The 25,088-nt window shown below is 38.0% G+C and overlaps 1 protein-coding gene across 1 annotated transcript in view; it reads right to left on the bottom strand.

Moving 5' to 3' along the window:
- The window catches only part of LOC144443909 (uncharacterized), a 32,651-nt gene extending 13,988 nt beyond the window's left edge, over window positions 1-18,663 (bottom strand). The window contains exons 1-3 of the mRNA XM_078133515.1: window positions 18,557-18,663; window positions 6,937-7,048; window positions 4,059-4,145 (exon numbers count right to left, since the gene is read on the bottom strand). Coding sequence (XP_077989641.1) covers window positions 4,059-4,145; window positions 6,937-7,018 — 169 coding nt within the window. The 5' untranslated portion in view covers window positions 7,019-7,048; window positions 18,557-18,663. The remainder of the gene's footprint in view (window positions 1-4,058; window positions 4,146-6,936; window positions 7,049-18,556) is intronic.
- Window positions 18,664-25,088: the final 6,425 nt, after the last annotated feature.

Raw genomic sequence — 25,088 nt, forward strand, 5'->3', positions numbered from 1 at the left:
TATTGACCTAAACTTTGTTCTAAACACAAAACCTGATTAAACTGAATATATGGGCAAAACCGATGCATAATTCTGCACTATAGCTATTGTACATGATGTACCACTTAATTGGAAAATTAATGATACAAAACTGTATGTAGTTTGAAGCTTAAATAATTGGCATATTGCCTAATTATCAAAAACTCATTAATTATGCAATTAACCATTTAGCTTATAGTTACATCATCATCAAGCATTAAATGATGAATGCATGTCTTTACCATGAACAGATGTACTGAACTACCTGAAATTTAAAGTTTGCATAATAAAGATATTGCCCAGTTATCAAAATGATTACTTATGGAAATTACACATCACAATTAAAAACCACATAAGCAACTACAAACAGATATGATTTGTTATGGTTGCTGGATGTATAAATTTGAAGTTTGCATTCTTAAGATATAGCCTATTAAAGAAAATAAATAATTATGCAAATTACTCATTAGAATTAAAAACCATACCCACAGGCTTCAAAAGATATGTGTGCTTTGTCATGGTTGATGTATATGCTAAATTATATGGACATTGAAGCGTGCATTCCAAAGATATAGCTTAATTGCTGAAGATCATTGATAATTCAAATTACTCATTAAAAGAAAAAGTAAAAGCTTTGTTATACAAGATACAAGAAAACTTTATTATCTCACGTAGAGAAATTACGGTGACGTGGATCCATACAGTAAACACATATTAAATTAAAGATACAATAAATACAAAATAAAATGTACACACTGTTTATGTCTTTAAAATGAAATATGATTGAGATGTGTACCAAATTATATGGAATTTGAAGTTTGCATTTAAGATAAAGCCAAAATCACTAAATATGCAAATTACTCATTAAAACTGAAAAACTATGCTGACAGGCTTTATTGGATAAGTGTGCTTTGTTATTTCTAATGTATGTACCAAATTATATGGAATTTGAAGAGTGCATTCTTAAGATACTGTTTATCATCAAAATCATTAATTATTTAAATTTCTCATTCAAAGTAAAAGTTGTACCAACACACTTTATAGGACAGGTGTGTATTATTATGGTTGATATATACATACCACATTATATGAAATTTGAAGCTTGCAGTCTTAACATACAGCCTAATTACCAAAAATAGCGCCAATGGCGCTGTATCACAGCTGTAAAGATTTTTAAAATGTTTACCCACATGCTGATCCATGCTAGGTATAGGTGTTCATTTGCTGAATGATTATCCAGTTGTCTATCCAACCCTGTTGTTATCTTTGCAATATACGCAATCACTTGGCTGTTGCTATGGGCGTGGTCATATTGCTAGATATATTTGCATACATTTTTTGACTTGTCGTTCACTTGTCTATGACTCCCTGATGTTATCTTTGTAATATATGTGATTATTTGGCTGTTGCTTGGGCTTGGTCTTGTTGCTAGGTATATTTGCATACATTTTTTGAATGTTTATTCATTCGTCTATCAATCCCTGTTATGTTTGCAATATATGTGATGATTTGGCTGTTGCTATGGGCGTGGTCTTGTTGCTAGGCATATTTTCATACTCTTTTTTAATGTTCTTTTGTCTACGAATCCCTGTTATCTTTGTGAAATACACCAGTTTGACTGTTGCTATGGGCATTGTCATGGTTGCTAGGGTATTTGTATACATCTTTGAATGTTTACTCACTTGCCTACCAGGTGATATTGTTATTTAACCAAAATATACTTCCATTTGGTTGTTGCTAAGGGCGTGGTCATGGTTGTTAGGGCCAATTGCGCCAAAATGTTTTGAAGAAATTCTGCAGAATAACACTTTTAGAAACAGCTCACTAATTGAGTCTCATTGTCCAAGCACTTTTTGAGATATAAGTTTTGACCAAAATTCTCATTTTTACACCTAATTTGCATATCACTAATATATGATTATATACTTAATATTTCTTAATCTAATGACCCCAAGATGCATCCCCATTAAATTTCAGCCAATCTGCTTAGTAATTTTGGAAATAAAGATTTTTGTCCTGACTGGGATGGGGGTTGATTCATATAAACTTGGTGAAATGCTTACCTGTCCTGGCTAGGATAGGGGGTTGATTGATATAAACTTGGTGAAATGCTTATCTGTCCTGGCTGGGATAGGGGGCTGATTTATATAAACTTGGTGAAATGCTTATCTGTCCTGGCTGGTATAGGGGGTTGATTCATATAAACTTGGTGAAATGCTTACCTGTCCTGGCTGGTATAGGGGGCTGATTTATATAAACTTGGTGAAATGCTTACCTGTCCTGGCTGGGATAGGGGGTTGATTCATATCAACTTGGTGAAATGCTTACCTGTCCTGGCTAGGATAGGGGGTTGATTGATATAAACTTGGTGAAATGCTTACCTGTCCTGGCTGGGATAGGGGGTTGATTCATATCAACTTGGTGAAATGCTTACCTGTCCTGGCTGGTATAGGGGGTTGATTCATATCAACTTGGTGAAATGCTTACCTGTCCTGGCTGGGATAGGGGGTTGATTTATATCAACTTGGTGAAATGCTTACCTGTCCTGGCTGGTATAGGAGGATTGATTCATATCAACTTGGTGAAATGCTTACCTGTCCTGGCTGGGATAGGGGGTTGATTGATATAAACTTGGTGAAATGCTTATCTGTCCTGGCTGGGATAGGGGGTTGATTCATATGAACTTGGTGAAATGCTTATCTGTCCTGGCTGGTATAGGGGGTTGATTCATATGAACTTGGTGAAATGCTTATCTGTCCTGGCTGGTATAGGGGGTTGATTCATATCAACTTGGTGAAATGCTTACCTGTCCTGGCTAGGATAGGGGGTTGATTCATATAAACTTGGTGAAATGCTTACCTGTCCTGGCTAGGATAGGGGGTTGATTGATATAAACTTGGTGAAATGCTTATCTGTCCTGGCTGGGATAGGGGGCTGATTTATATAAACTTGGTGAAATGCTTATCTGTCCTGGCTGGTATAGGGGGTTGATTCATATAAACTTGGTGAAATGCTTACCTGTCCTGGCTGGTATAGGGGGCTGATTTATATAAACTTGGTGAAATGCTTACCTGTCCTGGCTGGGATAGGGGGTTGATTCATATCAACTTGGTGAAATGCTTACCTGTCCTGGCTAGGATAGGGGGTTGATTGATATAAACTTGGTGAAATGCTTACCTGTCCTGGCTGGGATAGGGGGTTGATTCATATCAACTTGGTGAAATGCTTACCTGTCCTGGCTGGTATAGGGGGTTGATTCATATCAACTTGGTGAAATGCTTATCTGTCCTGGCTGGTATAGGGGGTTGATTCATATCAACTTGGTGAAATGCTTATCTGTCCTGGCTAGGATAGGGTGTTGATTCATATCAACTTGGTGAAATGCTTATCTGTCCTGGCTGGTATAGGGGGTTGATTCATATCAACTTGGTGAAATGCTTATCTGTCCTGGCTAGGATAGGGTGTTGATTCATATCAACTTGGTGAAATGCTTATCTGTCCTGGCTAGGATAGGGTGTTGATTCATATCAACTTGGTGAAATGCTTACCTGTCCTGGCTGGTATAGGGGGTTGAATTAATTTATATCAACTTGGTGAAATGCTTACCTGTCCTGGCTGGGATAGGGGGTTGATTCATATGAACTTGGTGAAATGCTTATCTGTCCTGGCTGGGATAGGGGGTTGAATTAATTTATATCAACTTGGTGAAATGCTTACCTGTCCTGGCTGGGATAGGGGGTTGATTCATATGAACTTGGTGAAATGCTTACCTGTCCTGGCTGGTATAGGGGGTTGAATTAATTTATATCAACTTGGTGAAATGCTTACCTGTCCTGGCTGGGATAGGGGGTTGATTCATATCAACTTGGTGAAATGCTTATCTGTCCTGGCTGGGATAGGGGGCTGATTCATATCAACTTGGTGAAATGCTTACCTGTCCTGGCTGGTATAGGGGGTAGATTGATATAAACTTGGTGAAATGCTTACCTGTCCTGGCTGGGATAGGGGGTTGATTCATATCAACTTGGTGAAATGCTTACCTGTCCTGGCTGGTATAGGGGGTTGATTCATATAAACTTGGTCTGATCCATGCTTTGCAGACTCTGACAATCTTGATTTTTTGATTGCTATAGATAAAAATGTAGAATTTCTATGAGTTCAAAACTTCTGTATAATATCACCTGTTTGGTTCCAAATTATTTCATGATGAGGAAACTTTAATAATAATAATAATAATAATAATAATAATAATAATAATAATAATAATAATAATAATAATCTTTTTTTGTCAAAATAAATTTGGAAATTTGTTGAATGGTGGCCAAAAAAGCAGCACCCTTAGTGCCGGAGAAGCAGGAGGAAAAGGATTCGTATCCAGGGAAATCCTGTTCTGCAGGGTCAAACTGAGCATCACCCTTCTTACATACAGACCTGGTTAAATTTTTAATCAAACCCAGTCGACACTTGGCAGGTTCGAACCCCGGCAGACTGCAGAGGTAAGAGAAGTGCGAGCTAACCGCTCGGCCACCAGCAACCAATGAGAGATGAGACAGTGAATTTGTTGTTGATGACGTTTAATGCAAAATATGACTTGTGATGTAGTACGTGGCAAATTAAACATCATGATATTCATCTTAGATATCATCTAGAAATGGCTCTCTGGTTGAACATTGCAATTGCAAATGAAAATAAAAAACAAACAAACAGGCCTTCATAGAAAATACAGTCCTCAACTGGTTTGTTGCGTGGCAAAAGTTATAACTGTGTAAATTTAAGTTTGGCCTTGAAGGCTAAGGTCAAGTTTTTCAAAATTTTACTATTTGCCCATGAAGATGAAGGTTAAAGTTCAAGCTTTATAAGTGTCCAACTGAAAATTTAGCTTTATAAATATTGGTGCTGACAATTGAATGGTGTCTTTAAAGATACAAAATTTCATAAGTTATTGAGGAATTTGCTCTTTGACCTTGAAGATGGGAGAGACAACTTATACCTCTGATAGTAAATACTGTGTACACATACCAGTATGAGGGAGAGACAACTTATACCTCTGATAGTAAATACTGTGTACACATACCAGTATGAACTACATCAGTGTATTGTATGATAGGAAGACAAATTTCAGCTATCTGACCTTGAAAATGACGATCAAGTTCAAAGGTTAAGGCCTCTTACAGAAAACCTAGCATGGATATTGTGGATTAAACACTTGAATGGTGTCCATATTGTATGTATCAAACTTTAGTAGATATGTGGCAAAATGTGTTTATAGCAAATATGGCTGCCATTATGACTTGAAGGTAAACATTGCAAAACAGTGTGTTAACTTTGTGCAAAATCAGGTTAAAATAGGCTTATGCATGTGCAAGAAATGAAAGTGCATGGCCAGATGTATTTACAGACATATAGTTTTACTAGATCCTACCACACATTGTAACTGACCTAATTAGGGATGAGATATCAATAGTTCAATTTATGATAAATAACCCTTCAATCAAAGCCATAGCCCCAACTTGTATGTTTTACAGCAAACTTACTGGGCAAATCTGAACTGTGTTTTGAGATACAAAACTTCATAATTTATTGACCAATTTGCTAGTTGACCTTAAATATGGAGTTCAAAGGCAAAGATCATGATATGGAAAGAAAGCTGATCTTTGAGTTATTATAGACATTTAAATGGAGTCTTTGTTTATTCAACTTTGGTTTGAAAAATTTTGGTCATTTCACCTTGAAAATGTTTGTCAAGGTCAAAGGTGAATGTCTCATTAGTAAGCTCATCATTGATAATGTGAGGGTAGACACTTAAATGATGTCCATATGTATGTATCAAACTTTTTGGAGATAACAGAAAAAATGTGCTTGCTATCACAAACAAGGCCGTCATTTTGCTATTTATATCAAGGCCGTGAATTTAAGTGACATGCATATGCCTAATATAGTTAAAACCAAGACTTTTTAAAACTATCATCATTGATTTAAATATTTGATTCCAAAAGCTACAGAGATAACCCAAATTTGGATATTTGACTTTGAAAAATACTTCAAAAGGTCAAAGGTCAGGTTCTTAAAAGAAAGCTCATGTTTGATAATATGAGTGTAGGCACTACAATGGAGTCACTACATATTACATTGTATACACCTCCAAAGATGTTTATTCTGAAATTTAACAACAAATATGGTCACATTTGATTTGGTCATAAAACAAAATGGTGTGCATATGTCTCCCATAGTATATGTTACCTTTATTTAATAATTAGTTTTTCCTCACTACATACTGGCTTTGTATTCATAGCATTATACATACATGTACTACTACATGCCAATTTGAAGTTGATTGTGCTGTCTGAAACAATTTTCAATTTGGCCAATTTAGTTAGAAGGGGGGGGTGGAGGGGTAGGGCAGGGTGTTAGGAAGAGTGGGTCTGAGACCTAAATAAAAGATTTTTTATCCTACATTAAACTATTGATCTCACCCCTTACTTTGTGTTAAAGTAATTTTGTTATGTCTTGTAGAAAGTAAAATGGTTAAGGTGGTAACAGAAAAGGTGTGACTGCTCCTTCATATAACATACACCTCTTGATGTGTATATAAACTTTGGGTAATTTGACCTTAATATGAGTGTAGACACTCAAGTGAGGTCTTTATCTATTTTCCAGAGTTAGTGGGCAAAATCTGAATTTTGGTGACAAATATGGCTGCCATTCGACCATTATCCCAAAGGTCACACAACGGAGTGATTTTGCTATGCTAACTATAGCATGTGACATTTGTGCCAGGTTTGGTTGAAATTGTCCTATGCATGTCTGAGATAAAGGTGATAATGGAACGATGGATGGCACCCAAAGTAATTAAGTCTCCTCCAGGTCTCGCCCAGTGGGGACTAAAAATACACTAAAGATCAATTTCAACCCACTCACCATCAACATTGTAATATGTCTCTGGACTTCCTCTGGATGGTGTTCCAGTCACATCTTGTGGTGCCAATCTCTGTCCTCCCATTGTTCCTAAGTTAACATGTGGTCTAGGAATCTGACAAAGTTGTGAAATACTTTTTGTCAGCTACTCAGTCAAGTAATTAACAAAGTTAGAATGTTTTCCATGAGTGTACAGATATGAAAATATTAAACTTGCAACTAGGACATTTTTTTTCATAAAGTAACCAAAGATATATTCACTAAAAATTGGTCAGTTACTTATAAAATGATATTCCATCTGTTTATCAGTGGTCAATATTATCTGTAGGCAGTGTTGTGGCAAGTTTAAATTTTGAATAAAAGCGAGCACTATGGCCCAGAAATGCTCTCTTTTGTCCAGTATTGCAAAGTATTTAGTCAGGAATATTTGATTGAATGCTACAGTATTGATTGATTATACAATGTTGCAAAGTTTAGTGAAAAGAATAATTATTTTTAGCAAACAGAAACATGCGGGAGTATTGAACGAAGTAAAAACAAGATCATACTGTGCAATCTTTCATTTCCAGGCTGAAATAAAAAAATTTTGTAATGCAACAAATCAAATTTCCAAACGTAAAATGCACATTTATGATTTCCATTTGAACAATTTCTCAACTAGACACCCAAGGTAATGGACCCACCAAATATCATGGCAATTGGTCCAGTGGTTTTTGACTTTAAGTTGTTCACACACACACACACACACACACACACACACACACACACACACACACACACACACACACACACAGATGCCGGCCAATGCCTATAGCACTTCTGAACCTCAGTTCAGTTGTGCTAAAAATGATTTAAAGAGGTTTCGAATAAAATAGACATGTAAAACAAATCTCTAACCAGATGTAAACTGAATGTCTTCCGTAAGGGCAAAGTTTTGAGATTGTTGTTCCTACAGACAATTGTTGGAATACAACAGAACATATGTAATAAGTTATTTTTTCTCATTGATTGCTATTTGCTCATTGCTGTTAGTGATCTCCTGGCGAACCACAACATGTACATTTGTTGAGAATGTAAAAATAAGCGCATCATCGGACCACTTTAGACAACATTTCCTGATGAGAAAATATTTTTTCCTTTTTAGTGGCCTACAAAAATATGCCAATAATTTATTAATACTAAAAGCTACATCAATAATATTTTCAGGACAAGTGCGCTTTGGTATTGCAAATGCATGTATCAAATTATATTGAATTTGAAGCGTGCATTCTTGAGATATAGCCTAATTACCGAAAATCATAATTATGTAAATTTCTCATTAATATTCTTGGGATGTTTACCGAAACCTAATCAGTTCTTGTCACTACCCTACAGAATACATGCAGTAAATTTAGTTTGAATTGAGCCAGTCATGTTTTAGAAAATGGTGATAAAGTCGCACCACATTTCCTGACGAGAAACTATTTTTTTCTTTTTTGTGGCCAATCGAAAATATGCCAATAACTTATTAAAACTAAAAGCTACATTAGTAATATTTTCAGGACAGGTGCGCTTTGGTATTGCAAATGTGTGTACCAAGTTATAATGAATTCGAAGAGTGCATTCTTGAGATATAGCCTAATTACCGAAAATCATTAATTACGTATATTGCTCATTAATATTCATGGCATTTTTACCAAAATCTAATGAAGTCTTGCCATTACCCTATGGAATACATCTTCAAAATTTCGAATTGAGCAAGCCGTTATGGAGAAAACGATGACACAGACACACAGACACACAGACTTCCACCTTACGGAAGAAAAAATGAATCGTAAGAGTAATTCAGTTTATATTACATACTGTAATTCTGGGTGAAAATCTGAGTTTTCAACTTGCGTTTGAAAGTGTCAATTGATGTGATCATACCTTTGTTCGGTCAATATCTTTTGCAAGTTTCATCAAATTTGGGGGTCTTTCTTGGAATAGGCCCTAATTGCCAAAGTTGGTTAATTATGCAAATGAGCAATTAATTGACAGCACTAAATTTCATTAAGAACTATCATATCTCTGTATGATCAATATCTGTGGCAAGTTTCATCAAATTTGGCAATCTTAATTGGTATAGGCCCTAATTGCCATACTCCATTAATTATGTAAATGAGTAATTAATTGACAGCACTTAATTTCCGTAAGAATTATCATATCTCTGTATGATCAATATATGTGGCAAGTTTCATCAAATTTGATAAAGCCCTTCTGGATGCAAAACCTGAATTACAAACATAACATTCATTAATTATGCAAATTAGCTCTTAATTAACTTGACACAAGTTAACGTTTTTTAAGTGCTTTTATATCTTTGTATGATTCATAGATGCTAGCAAGTTTTGTTGAATTTGGTGCAGCCATTATGCATATATAGCCCCATTTTATAAATTGTTTATTATACAAATTATCATTAATTATGCAAGTCACTCCCACCAAAAACAAGTCATTGAGAATGACATAGTCCTCGCTATGATTGGGTTTTAAGGAATTATCACTACTCTGATCACGCAACAACACTTGTGAACCTAAATCAAACAAACTTAGATATGTTGTGTCTGCTTGTTGGACATGGAACATGCCTACAACAATAAAGGATGGGTCGGGTATGGGGGATCGTATCACAACGAAAATGGATATGCACATGTATGTTATAGAACACTGTCCTAATACCAACTTTGACTGAGATCTGTTCAAGCATGTCTGAGTTGTGGCTTTGGACATAGAAAAATCGCAAACAAAATGGCTGCCAGGCGGCCATATTGGATCATATCACAACAACAATGAATATGCACATGTATGTCATTGAACACTGTCCTAATACCAACTTTGAATGAGATCTGTTCAAGCATGTCCGAGTTATGGCTTTGGACATGGAAAATTCACAAACAAAATGGCTGCTAGGCGGCCATATTGGCTCGTATCATGACAACAAATGGATATGCACATGTATGTCATAGAACACTGTCTTAATACCAACTTTGAATGAGAACTGTTCAAGCATGTCTGAGTTATGGCTTTGGACATAGAAAAATCGCAAACAAAATGGCTGCCAGGCAGCCATATTGGATCGTATCACGATGAAAATGGATATGCACATGTATGTCATAGAACACTGCCCTAATACCAACTTTGAATGAGATCTGTTCAAGCATGTATGAGTTATGGCTTTAGACAGGGAAAATTTGCAAACAAAATGGCTGCTAGGTGGCCATATTGGATCGTATCATGAAACAAATTGATGTGCATATGTATGCCATTGTATGTTGTCCCTGTACCAAGTTTGAAAAAAATCGGTCCAGGCATCTCCAAGAAACGGCTGCGGACGGACGGACAGACAGACGGACGGACGCATGGACACACGGACAGACGGAACCCAATCCATAAGTCCCCGTCCCGGACTTCGTCCAGCGGGGACTAACTAATCAGCTCTTAGTTACAGCCTGACAATGTCAAACAGTAAATTGCGGAACATTTGCTTCAGTACTTTTTGAGATATCAATGGAACAAATTTCTGCACAGACACACAGACAGACAGACATTGCCACGACAATACCTCCCATAAGGGAGCTAAAAAGTAATGATACAAAACTATATGGAATATATCAATTATGCAAATTAACCATTTAGCATATAAGTTACATCATCAAGCCTTAAATGACACATGCATATCTTTACCATAAATGCATGTTCTAAATTATCTGAGATGTAAAACTTGCATTCTAAAGATATTTACATGTTATCATCGAAATGATTATTTATGCAATTGCACATTACACTTAAAAACTACATAAACAACTACATCGAACACATGATTTATTATGGTTGATGGATATACCAAGTTAAGTGAAATTTGAAGTTTGTATTTTATTCCTTCTATAAGGAATATATTGGGGAGGAAAGTGTCTGTCTGTCTGTCTGTGTCTGTATCACCATTTTCTAAAAAACGACTTGCTCAATTCAAACGACATTTGGTAGCCGTGTTAGGGTAATGGCTAGAACTGGTTAGGTTTTGGTAAACATCCCATGAATGTTAATGAGCAATTTACGTAATTAATTTTTTTTTCTTGGCCTTTAAATCTCCTTCTACAGTGAGAATTGTGCTACAAAAGCTTCACATTACATGTTGTGGTTCGCCGTAAGGTCGCATCTGCGAGCAATCACACTGGAGAATTCACTGACATAAGTTCATACGATCTCTTCACTATTTAAAAAATACTGCCAATAGCGTTGTAGCACAACTGTACAGTTTTTAAAAATGTTTATCTATAAGATAAGGTAAAATAAGATAAAACTATATTTCAACTGTTTAGAAAAATTACATTTCTAATTTGGTATTTAAAAGAAATAAAGTTAATAATATATATTATATGCTAGTCCATGCTAACAATAGGTGTTCATCTGCTGAATGACTATCCAGTTGCCTATCCAACCATGTTGCTATCTTTACGATATATGATATCATTTTGCTGTTGCTATGGGCGTGGTCATGTTGCTAGATATATTTGAATACTTTTTTGTATGTTTTTGTTCATTTGTGTATGAATTCCTGATATTATCTTTGCAAAATACGTGATCATTTGGCTGTTGCTATTGGCATGGTCTTGTTGCTAGGGTATTTGCATACATTTTTGAATGTTTACTCACTTGCCTACCAGATGATGTTGTTATTTGACTAAAATATACTGCCATTTGGTTGTTGCTGAGGGCGTGATCATGGTTGCTGGGGCCAATTTTGTCAAAATATTTTGAGGAAAATCTGCAGAATAACACTTTCAGAAACATCTCACTCACTGACCAAGCACTTTTTGAGATATAACTTTTTGACCAAAAATGAACATTTGTACACCTAATTTGCATATCACTCATGGAATCATTTATGCTTGATATATCTTTGTCCATACATCCCTAGATGCATTCCTATTAAAACTGACAGAATCATCATGTCATGAACAAATCTTACCTTACACCCCTTAAGAATGTTCCCACCAAATATTGCACCAATTTGCCCGGTAGTTTCCGAGTTTAAGTTTTTTTTTACCAAAAATCACATTTTTGGACCCAAATCACACACCTGTGTTGCGATCATTTTGATTTGAACAAATTCCCAATGAGACACCCAATGTAATGGACCCACCAAATATCATGGCAATCAGTTCAGCGGTTTTTGACTTTAAGTTGTTTACACACACACACACACACACACACACACACACACACACACACACACACACACACACACACAGATGCCAGGCGATCCCTATAGCACTACTGAACCTCAGTTCAGTTTTTACTTCGTTCAATGATCCCGCATGTTTCTGTTTGCTAAAAACATGCATGGGAAGATCTTCAGTCAAACCAGGTCAGCTTCAACATCCTGGTCAAATCACCAGCTTTCTTCCGAAAATTCATGCTGGAGAATTTGACAAGATAAATCCATATGATCTCTTCTTCGATCAAAATTGAAAATCTTCTCTTTTTTTATATATAGATATAAATATTTTGATACTGAGGGCGAGTTTGCTGCCAGAACCTGAGTACGCATGCATTTATTCCTAATATATTATCAGGACAATGCAAATGAGATAAGTCAGTGTTGTTACTATGTTGCAATGTTGGGCAGTGTACTCAGTACTTTTTGTCAAGATTTTGTTGAGTGGCGCACCCTCACTGTACACTAATTATATAGCGGTCAATGTATAGGTCACCACATGACGGTCTTCCCCTATTAGCCGTTCAAGTGCTACAATCCTGACTTGGTGAGCCAGCAAGTTGGGTATAATAAAAATTGATTGCATCTCTAAAGCTGTTTGCAATGTCACTGATAATAGGTCAATAATACTGATAACAACTGATATAACATTGAGCTTAGCTTTGCCTTGAAAATAATCTTGCGCTGTGAACTGCACTTTTGAATTACAGTGATCATGCAGAGAGAAAAATAGTTGCAGAATAAAATACGCCACTTGTTCTTTGATAAAATAAAGATGGTGGGATTTGTTGTAAAATGAAAATTAACTCAAACTTTTGGGAATTTGTTTCAGTGTTGAAATGCCTGAAAGTACCAGTAAGCAAGAGAAACATTTTACAACTGTTGACTTGGTGTTATGTAAGAGTGCATTATCACATTTGTAAATATTGGCAACAAATGCTACTTAGTGATACGATAAGAAACCCCACTTGCTTGGTTAATAGGAAAATCCTGTAATGAGTATCGATAGATTATTGCAAATTGTTGCGAACCCACACAATGGACTGCTGAATAGAAATATCGATTTCTACATAGGCAGTGAACAACAGTGTTGAAGGTAATTTTCTTCTTAGGCTTGGTCTATTTTCCATATTTTGACCACATACATTTTGGTATAAATGATAGATTATTACACTTGATAAATATGTGAGAGTGTATTTATTTGGTGGCGCTGTAGTGGACTGCAAACATTGCTCAACAGCCGCTCCAAAGTTTCTTGTAAATTGTCCCTTCTATGGTTTTATATATGACACAAAACTTGTTGTGTTTGTTGATAAGCTGCTACTGAACAATTCTGAAAGCAGCCATGAGTGTGGATAGATGACAACAAGAAAACCGACCATGCCAAAATTCTGGTGGAATACAAAGACCTTCCTCCGAGGGTGCAACAGGTGGAAAAGGTGAAGTAACTTCTGAGGTTACCGAGATATTACGTAATTTAAAAGCCGGTCAGGATTCTCTACATAAGGCATTCAATAGTAAAATTGACAGATTGAAGAAAGATATCCTAGCTACGTTAGAAAATAAACTACAGGAAATCAAAAGATGATTTTACACTTGATTTTGCCAGGATGGAAAATAAAATGTCTGCATTAGAGGAAAGATTGGATTTATTGGAAGATCGAAGACAGCCATGGTATTCCGGCTCCTGATAAGGTAGTTGAGTCAGAGGTATCAGTTATAGCAATTGGAGTTGGCCAAGAAGTAAATGAAGATTTGACTGACAAAGTTAACGACTTGATTACATCACTGGGTGAAGATGTTGCCTACTCTGTGAAAGTAGTCAAGTGCACTAGATTAAGAAGTCGCAATAGAAGGAAGACCTGGGCTGTTAAAAATAGCGTTTGAAAACGTTGAGCAGAAAGTGATGGTTCTCAGGGCAAAACAAAAGCTTAAAAATACTTCTCGGTTTTCAAGAGTATATCTAAAGTCGTGTAAGTCTCATGTGGAAAGGTTGATAGAGTTAAATGTTCGGACAATTCTCTCACTACTGCCGAATGGTTCTGATTACCGTATTGCGGGAAATGGGCGTATACTTCGTAAAGATCACTTAAGTGATCAAGCGTCTGCACCAATGGATCACATCGATGAAAATACTCGCGACTAGGGTTCATCCAACCTGCGGGCTGACAATAACATTAAAATTACACACCTTAATGTTGGAGGTTGGACCGAATGGAATAAAGAACTTAGAACAGAAATAATTTTAAAGTCAAAAGCAGACATTATTTGTATAAATGAGACACATTTATCTGGGCAAAATACGATTGATGTTGATGGTTATAAATGGTTCGGTGTTAATCGTAACCGTGTTCATACTGATGCCAGCAGAAGTTTTGGTGGTGTTGGTGTTTTTGTTAATGATAGGATTTTGAAGGAAAGTAATGTCACAATTTTTGACAGAATGTACGATGGTATTCTGATTGTTAAATTGAAACATAAAATAACTTGTTTTTGTACATTTATTTTATGTTGTTACATGCCTCAAGAAAACTCGCCATGGGGCTAAGAGACCGTTGCTCTTTTTTTGGTCACATTTTGAGTAAACTTTATTTGGCAGATGAAGCAAATGCTGTATTTTTATGTGGAGACTTCAATGCACGCATTGGCAATTTGCATGACATTATTGTTGGTCTTGATGATATTCCTAGTAGACAGGTGCTGGACAATACAATTAATCAGCATGGTAGAGCATTTGTTGAATTCTTGAATGACTCTAAGCTTTGTATTTTGAATGGTAGAGCAAGCCTGGATTCTGACAATTTTACATCTATATCAACAAGAGGTAGGGCTGTTGTTGATTATATTGCTGTACTGCACGAAAACTACCAGCAATGTCAAGAATTTGCTATGACAACTATGTCAGATTTTATGGTAAAACACAATCTGTTGCACCTGTTGAACGATAGATGTAAAATGCCAGACCACTCCTTGCTTACCGTCACGTTTAATACTCATCAAGTTTTTCCTTCTCTGGCTCAGAATCAAGGTGCTCATCCTCAAGTCTGTTCTTCTAGAAAGTTTGCCTCTAGGAAATATAAGTTATGTAGTTTATCGGATAATTTTATGAATTCTAGTATTGCCCAGGAAGCAATCATTTCTATAATTGATAACATTCTTAGTTGTAGGGATGAACAACAAAATAATAGATACTATTTATAAGCAACTTTGTGATTGCATTATCAATGAGATGAACACTAGTCTATCATACCGTGATTGTACTGCCAAATCTCATCATCGACGACATCATCATAAACCCTACTGGAATGAAGACCTTAGGAATCTATGGGAGATCATGCACACTAAAGAACGGTTATTTCTGAAATGTACTAACACTAACAGTGCACTCAGGAGAAAACATTTTTAAGATAGCTGAGCGTAACCTCGATAAGAAATTAAGATTTTACACCAGGCAGTACAAGAAAGGTCTTCTCACCAACATAGAATCTGTCTGTACTGATGACCCTTGCAGATTCTTGGAACATATCAAGCGTCTTGGACCATGTCGCCGTAAAGACATTAAACTGGAAGTTTATGATGAAAACGAAAGAATTTTGGCGGATCATGACACGTTCTTCAAAGGTATATGGCATAATGAGTTCTCCACATTATATAATCACCATGGTGACAATTTTGATGAGACTTTTCATATACAAATGTGTCAGCATAAGCACATGTTAGTGAACGACATGAACGATCCATTGTATACTAGTAATACTGCCCTAAATAGAAATATCACGTTAGAGGAAGTACAGAATGTTGTAAAGAAAGCAAAGTCAGGTAAAGCAGTAGGTGCGGACAATATCCCGTATGAAGTTTTGAAAAATGTTTACTCACTTAATATTTTAAAGCACCTATTTCAACTATGTTTTGATACTGGTATTGTCCCAAGTGTTTGGAAATATTCTGTGGTTCTTCCAATCCCAAAAGATAAATGTGCTGATCCTCAAATACCTCTGAATTATCGTGGAATAAGTTTGCAAAGTGTAATTTCTAAACTGTATAGCTCAATATTAAATATTAGGCTTCTGAACTACTTAGAAAGTCACAATCTATTAGTTGACGAACAAAATGGCTTTTGTAAAGATCGTTCCTGTCAAGATCATATTTTCGTGTTCAGTTCAATTATTTGTAATAGGTTTGTGAATAACTTACCGACTTATACTGCTTTCTTAGATTTAAGAAAAGCTTTTGATTACATTAAACATTGATGCACTCTTATATAAATTATTAGTCAATGGAATTGATGGCAAGATGTATTACGCTATCGACGCATTGTATTCAAATACAAGTGCTTCTGTTTGTTTGAATGGTTGTTTAACAGAATCTTTTCCCTGGACACAGTGGAGTTCGCCAGGGTGACAATTTATCTCCGACACTATTTGCATTCTTTATTAATGACTTGGCAGTGAACACCAAAGATTTAGGTTGTGGTATTAGAATAGGGGAATTGAATGTGAGTATTCTTTTGTATGCAGATGACATTGTTCTTCTGTCGGACAATGAAAGTGACATGCAAAAGATGTTGGATTGTTTTCATAACTGGTGTAAAAAATGGTGTCTTATGGCAAACATTACAAAGTCCAAAGTCGTGCATTTCCAAAAAACAGGTGTTGAGCGCAGCAATGTTAATTTCCACATTGGTACAGATGTGATTAGTTACACCAGTAGGTATAAATAATTTGGTATCGTACTAGATGAACACTTAGATTTTACAGTAACTGCGAGTATGTTAGCAGATTTAGCTGGTTGGGCTTTGGGTTTAATTTGTTCTAAGTTTAAATATCTTTAAAATATGGGTTTTAATACTTTCACAAAGCTTTTTGATGCATCAGTTGTTCCCATTCTAGATTATTGTTCTGCCATTTGGGGTTTTGATAACTTTACAACATCTGATGCTATACAAAACATAGCATTACACTTTTTTCTCAGTGTCCATAAATTTGCCCCAAACTTGCGGTACTTGGTGATATGGGTTGGTACATGTGTAGTACTCATAGGTGGTGTAGTATGGTACGATACTGGAATAGATTACATAATCTAGAAGACGATAGACTAACAAAGAAAAATTTTGTTTGGGACCTTTTACTGAGTGCTGGTAACTGGTCAGCAGAAATGTACAACATTTTTGAGAGTTTAAATATTGATGATGTGACCCCTTCTGATATGGCCAGACACAGAAAACAGAAAATCTACACTGAAGGTTGGCACAACAATATTTTTAACAAGCCTAAACTCAGTACTTATTGCACGTTTAAGACTACGTATTGTGTGGAAGGATATCTAAATCTGGACCTATCAAGGTCCGAACGGTCCCTTCTTGCCCTGTTTCGATTAGGAATTTTACCATTAAGGAAAGGAACAGGTCGCTTCAGAGGTGAAGCGCTAAACACATGTAGATTTTGTGACTTAAACAAGATTGAGGACGAACTTCATCTTATTTTCCATTGTTCACTTTACAATGATATTCATCATATTCTTTTGAACAATGTAAGAATCGCTTGTCCCGAATTTCCTACCTTCAACGATACCAGAAAGTTGAACCACATCATGACTAAACATCCAAGACTCATTTCAAAATTTGTTCAAGGGCCTTCAACAGAAAGTGTGATATACTGTATGTACAAAGTACCTAACGTATTATGTTACATTGCGATAGTTTTTGGATGTAGTCTGCTTTTTTCTTTCAACAGTGTTACCTGTAAATATTGCACACTGAATGTAGTGACTTGTAAGCCTGTTGGGCTGGGTAATTCCTTGTTTCGACTTGCATTCTTTTGTTACTAATATGTTATGTGATTACATGTCACTCTAATAAACATACTACTACTATTTCCTGAGATACCGAGCTACATAAATGATTACAAGCCTTACAACAAACAGAGGTAGTTTGTTATCGAGTGAAATTGGAAAAGAACACAGTAAAAAGAGATGGTTCGAGGTCAATATAATACTTCCTAAACTTCTATCAAAAAGCTAAAAAGATAGAAGTTTTCTTTATTCATCTGTGCATTAGTGTGTAAAATTTGAAAATGATATGTCCATATTTGATGACATGAACTCCGCGCCCATTGTAAACCTATTTTAAGGCCAAGAAAAAAAAGAATTGTTTCTGGTGAGTTTGCATCACTTAAAACCCCGCCTCGATTTTCTTTTTTCTTGTGTTTGTCCAACAAATGCAGACTGCGGAGCCAGGGAAAAACACAAAATAAATGCACATGCGAATGTGATAGCTGCTGTACTGTATATCCATTTCCGAATAAAATCAATCAAACAATCCCTCCATGCAGTGAAAGACAATTTCAACATGATATCATAAAGATAACTAATACCAACTGAACTTACAATTTGTTGAATACCTCTTGTGTTTTGAGATAGCTGTTGTGATGTGCCACATTGGTTAATGTAATCAGGTTGTGGTAAGGCATCAGGTGATTGACTGCTTGGCTGCTTTCTACCAATATCTAATAGAGCAGAAGACTGGAACTGTTGGATTGGCTCAGTGGATGATGTTTGGTGGTCAATGACTGGTGAAGGGTGACTATGTAACGGTGAGACCTTTACTTTATTGTGATGACCTAATAAGTGTGAAATGAAATCAATAAAGATCTGTCTAAATAATCTACTTGACACATATAAACTAACACAACAAAAAACATGTGATGGTGTTCTATGTCATTTTTAGCCTTCCATTTTGTTGTTCTCGTTTACTATTATTCATACCTTCCCTTTTGTTATTGTTTTTATATAACTAATAGGTTAAAAATACCGCCAATGGCGTTGTAGCACAACTGTACAGTTTTTAAAAATGTTTATCCATATGCTAGTCCATGCTAACAATAGGTGTTCATTTCCTGAATCTAGTTGCCTATCCAACCATGTTGCTATCTTTGCGATATACACGATCATTTGACTGTTGCTATGGGCGTGGTCATATTGCTAGATATATTTGCATACATTTTTGAATGTATTTGTTCACCTGTGTATGAATTCCTGATATTATCTTTGCAATATACGTGATGATTTGGCTGTTGCTATGGGCGTTGTCTTGTTGTTGGCAAATTTACATACATTTTTTGAATATTTATTCATTTGTCTATTAATCCCTGTTGTTATCTTCACAATATATGTGATTATTTAGCTGTTGCTATGGGCATGGTCTTGTTGCTAGGCACATTTGCATACATTTTTTAAAATGTTTATTCATTTGTCTTTCAATTCCTGTTGTTACCTTCGCAATGTACATGATCATTTGGCTGTTACTATGGGCGTGGTCTTGTTGCTTGGCAAATTTACATACATTTTTTGAATGTTTATTCAATAGTCTATTAATCCCTGTTATCTTTGTGAAATATTATTATTATTTTTATTATTTCATTATTTATTATTTTATTATTTTATTTCTTGTAAGAAAACGCGCTACACATGCGTCTCAGCACGTTGTACAGACTGAAGTTTAAAAAATTGCAATAAAGTAAAGAAAATAACAGCACACAAAAAGGGACTAAGTGTAAAACTGGCCGATTAAAATAATTCACAATGTATAAAAACAAACAAGTTAAAATCAATCACTTAAAATGTTGGCTAAAAAGATATGTCTTTAAACTACGTTTAAAAATGTCAACAGTCATTACATTTCTCATTTCAAATGGAAGTGAATTCCACAGAGAGGATTTACACACACACACACACACACAGACAGACAGACAGACAGACAGATGCCAGGCGATCCCCTATAGCAATACTGAATCTCAGTTCAGTTGTTCTAAAAAATAGCACAATGGCATTGTAGCATTGTATTTGGCTGTTGCTATGGGTGTAGTGTTGTTGCTAGGGATATTTGCATACATTTTTGGAGTCTTTGTTCACTTACCTACCTATCCCTTTTGTTATCTTTGGAATATGCATTGTCATTTCATTGTTGCTTAGGCCATGGTCATGGTTGCTAGGACCAATTGTGTTGAAATGTTTTCAACAATAACTGCAGAATAATACCTCCAGAAACATTCCCACCAAGATTCAACCCCATTCACCATGCATTTTCAACATAAATGTTTTGGACCGAAATCGACATTTTTAGACCTAATTTGCATATCACTGATGTGACTACAGCGCCATCATGTTGTGACTACAGCTCCATCTACACATCTGTAGATGCATCCCCATTAAATTTCAGCCCAATCTGTTTGGTGTAGTTTTGTAATTATATATTTTGTAATTATATATTTTTTATCAAAAACTGCCACATTTTTATACTTAATTTGCATATCATTGATGGAATCATCATGTCATGAACAAGTTTTAATTTGAACACCCCTAAGAATGTTCCCACCAAATTCCAGACTGATCTACCCAGTACTTTTTGAGTGTAAGTTTTTCAACCAAATATCACATTTTTTACCTAAATCACATACAGGTGGTAAGACCATTTAGATGTGAACAATTTCCCAACTAGACACCCAAGGTATTATGCCCACCAAATATCATGCAATCGGCCAGCAGTATTTGACTTCAAGTTGTTTACATACACACACACACACATCCACACACAGATTGACAGACACACTTTTCCATGCCTTTAGCCCTACTGGCCCCTGTCAGTTCAGTTGTGCTAAAAACTGACAAGCATGGCAAGTAATGTACCAATAGGCTAATTTACTACTGACAACAATTAATTTACCAACATATTAAATAATGACAGCATAGCGATTAACTTACCAACATGTTAAATAATGACAGCATAGCGATTAACTTACATGTTAAGTACTGACAGTATGACAAATATCTTACCAACATGTTAAGTACTGACAGTATGACAAATATCTTACCAACATATTAAGTACTGACAGTATGACAAATATCTTACCAACATGTTAAGTACTGACAGTATGACAATTATCTTACCAACATGTTAAGTACTGACAGTATGACAATTATCTTACCAACATATTAAGTACTGACAGTATGACAATTATCTTACCAACATATTAAGTACTGACAGCATGGCAATTAACTTACCAACATATTAAGTACTGACAGTATGACAATTAACTTACCAACATGTTAAGTACTGACAGCATGACAATTATCTTACCAACATATTAAGTACTGACAGTATGGCAATTAACTTACCAACATGTTAAGTACTGACAGTATGACAATTATCTTACCAACATATTAAGTACTGACAGTATGACAATTAACTTACCAACATATTAAGTACTGACAGTATGACAATTATCTTACCAACATATTAAGTACTGACAGTATGGCAATTAACTTACCAACAGGATCTATATAATCTACTTGGTCCAGTACATCCCGAGGTACCGGTTTAGGTCCCCATTCTCCACTGTCAAGATCCTGGTCAACTCTAGTAACTGTGTCATACAAAACAACAATATTTGTTGGATTAACATTTTAATAGAGGCTATAACAAACAGATTTTATGCTTACCATACTGTGTCCCATTGTGGGGTCGGGGCACTGTGCCCCATTGTGGGCTTGGGGCACTGTGTCCCATTGTGGGGGTTGGGGCACTGTGTCCCATTGTGGGGTTGGGGCACTGTGTCCCATTCTGGGGTTGGGGCACTGTGTCCCGGCCATTGTGGGGATTGGGGCACTGTGTCCCATTGTGGGGGTTGGGGCACTATGTCCCATTGTGGGGGTTGGGGCACTGTGTCCCATTGTGGGGTTGGGGCACTGTGTCCCATTTTCGGAACTGTGGTTGCCTTGCCGGCCATCCAATGATATTACGACTAACAAATTGCTAAGCCTAATTTTCCAATTTAGAATCCATTATAGACATTAGCAAGGACATGTTCAAAGTCTAAGTCTAATTCAAGCTGGGTATGGAGAACATTTTTAGTCATGCAACACAGAGGGCGTACTCCTGACCCAAGCTCACGTTACTTCATATTCTTGCTTGGTGATGACTGACTACTCACATTTAATATAAAGTATTTTGTGAGTAATATATCATGTATTGGGGAGACGTGTCAACTAAGGATATAGGCATTGTAATATTATTTAATGTATAAGTTCATTAAAGTTGTTTATTCACACGTATAGTGTTGCATGATGTAAGTTTACAGAAATGTTAATTTTATCTCTGCTTTAATACTGAGTCTAACCCCACCCACCTTCCCCATCACCACTGTGGCTAATACTGAGTCAAACCCCACCCACCTTCCCCATCACCACTGTGGCTAATACTGAGTCAAACCCCACCCACCTTCCCCATCACCACCGTGACTAATACTGAGTCTAACCCCACCCACCTTCCCCATCACCACTGTGGCTAATACTGAGTCAAACCCCACCCACCTTCCCCATCACCACCGTGACTAATACTGAGTCTAACCCCACCCACCTTCCCCATCACCACTGTGGCTAATACTGAGTCAAACCCCACCCACCTTCCCCATCACCACCGTGACTAATACTGAGTCTAACCCCACCCACCTTCCCCATCACCACCGTGGCTAATACTGAGTCAAACCCCACCCACCTTCCCCATCACCACTGTGGCTAATACTGAGTCAAACCCCACCCACCTTCCCCATCACCACCGTGACTAATACTGAGTCTAACCCCACCCACCTTCCCCATCACCACTGTGGCTAATACTGAGTCAAACCCCACCCACCTTAATCCCCATCACCACCGTGGCTAATACTGAGTCAAACCCCTGGTCCACCTTCCCCATCATCACCGTGGCTAATACTGAGTCTAACCCCACCCACCTTCCCCATCACCACCGTGACTAATACTGAGTCTAACCCCACCCACCTTAATCCCCATCACCACCGTGGCTAATACTGAGTCAAACCCCACCCACCTTCCCCATCACCACCGTGACTACTGAGTCAAACCCCACCCACCTTCCCCATCACCACCGTGACTAATACTGAGTCAAACCCCACCCACCTTCCCCATCACCACCGTGGCTAATACTGAGTCACCCACCTTCCCCATCACCACCGTGGCTAATACTGAGTCACCCACCTTCCCCATCACCACCGTGGCTAATACTGAGTCACCCACCTTCCCCATCACCACCGTGGCTAATACTGAGTCACCCACCTTCCCCATCATCACCGTGGCTAATACTGAGTCAAACCCCACCCACCTTCCCCATCACCACTGCGGCTAATACTGAGTCAAACGCCACCCACCTTCCCCATCATCACCGTGGCTAATACTGAGTCAAACCCCACCCACCTTCCCCATCACCACCGTGGCTAATACTGAGTCAAACCCCACCCACCTTCCCCATCACCACCATGGCTAATACTGAGTCAAACCCCTGGTCCACCTTCCCCATCATCACCGTGGCTAATACTGAGTCAAACCCCACCCACCTTCCCCATCACCACTGTGGCTAATACTGAGTCAAACCCCTGGTCCACCTTCCCCATCATCACCGTGGCTAATACTGAGTCAAACCCCACCCACCTTCCCCATCACCACTGTGGCTAATACTGAGTCAAACACCACCCACCTTCCCCATCACCACTGTGGCTAATACTGAGTCTAACCCCACCCACCTTCCCCATCACCACCGTGACTAATACTGAGTCAAACCCCACCCACCTTCCCCATCACCACCGTGGCTAATACTGAGTCAAACCCCACCCACCTTCCCCATCACCACCATGGCTAATACTGAGTCACCCACCTTCCCCATCACCACCATGGCTAATACTGAGTCAAACCCCACCCACCTTCCCCATCACCACAGTGGCTAATACTGAGTCACCCACCTTCCCCATCACCACCATGGCTAATACTGAGTCAAACCCCACCCACCTTCCCCATCACCACAGTGGCTAATACTGAGTCACCCACCTTCCCCATCACCACCATGGCTAATACTGAGTCAAACCCCACCCACCTTCCCCATCACCACTGTGGCTAATACTGAGTCAAACCCCACCCACCTTCCCCATCACCACCGTGGCTAATACTGAGTCAAACCCCACCCACCTTCCCCATCACCACCGTGGCTAATACTGAGTCAAACCCCACCCACCTTCCCCATCACCACCATGGCTAATACTGAGTCAAACCCCTGGTCCACCTTCCCCATCATCACCGTGGCTAATACTGAGTCGAACCCCACCCACCTTCCCCATCACCACTGTGGCTAATACTGAGTCAAACACCACCCACCTTCCCCATCACCACTGTGGCTAATACTGAGTCTAACCCCACCCACCTCCCCATCACCACCGTGACTAATACTGAGTCAAACCCCACCCACCTTCCCCATCACCACCGTGGCTAATACTGAGTCAAACCCCACCCACCTTCCCCATCACCACCATGGCTAATACTGAGTCAAACCCCACCCACCTTCCCCATCACCACCGTGACTAATACTGAGTCAAACCCCACCCACCTTCCCCATCACCACAGTGGCTAATACTGAGTCACCCACCTTCCCCATCACCACCATGGCTAATACTGAGTCAAACCCCACCCACCTTCCCCATCATCACCGTGGCTAATACTGAGTCAAACCCCACCCACCTTCCCCATCACCACTGTGGCTAATACTGAGTCAAACCCCACCCACCTTCCCCATCACCACCGTGGCTAATACTGAGTCAAACCCCACCCACCTTCCCCATCACCACCATGGCTAATACTGAGTCAAACCCCTGGTCCACCTTCCCCATCACCACCGTGGCTAATACTGAGTCAAACCCCACCCACCTTCCCCATCACCACCGTGGCTAATACTGAGTCAAACCCCACCCACCTTCCCCATCACCACCGTGGCTAATACTGAGTCAAACCCCACCCACCTTCCCCATCACCACCGTGGCTAATACTGAGTCAAACCCCACCCACCTTCCCCATCACCACCATG

Source organism: Glandiceps talaboti, chromosome 12, assembly GCF_964340395.1.
Source record: "Glandiceps talaboti chromosome 12, keGlaTala1.1, whole genome shotgun sequence".
Classification (NCBI taxonomy): Eukaryota; Metazoa; Hemichordata; class Enteropneusta; family Spengelidae; genus Glandiceps; species Glandiceps talaboti.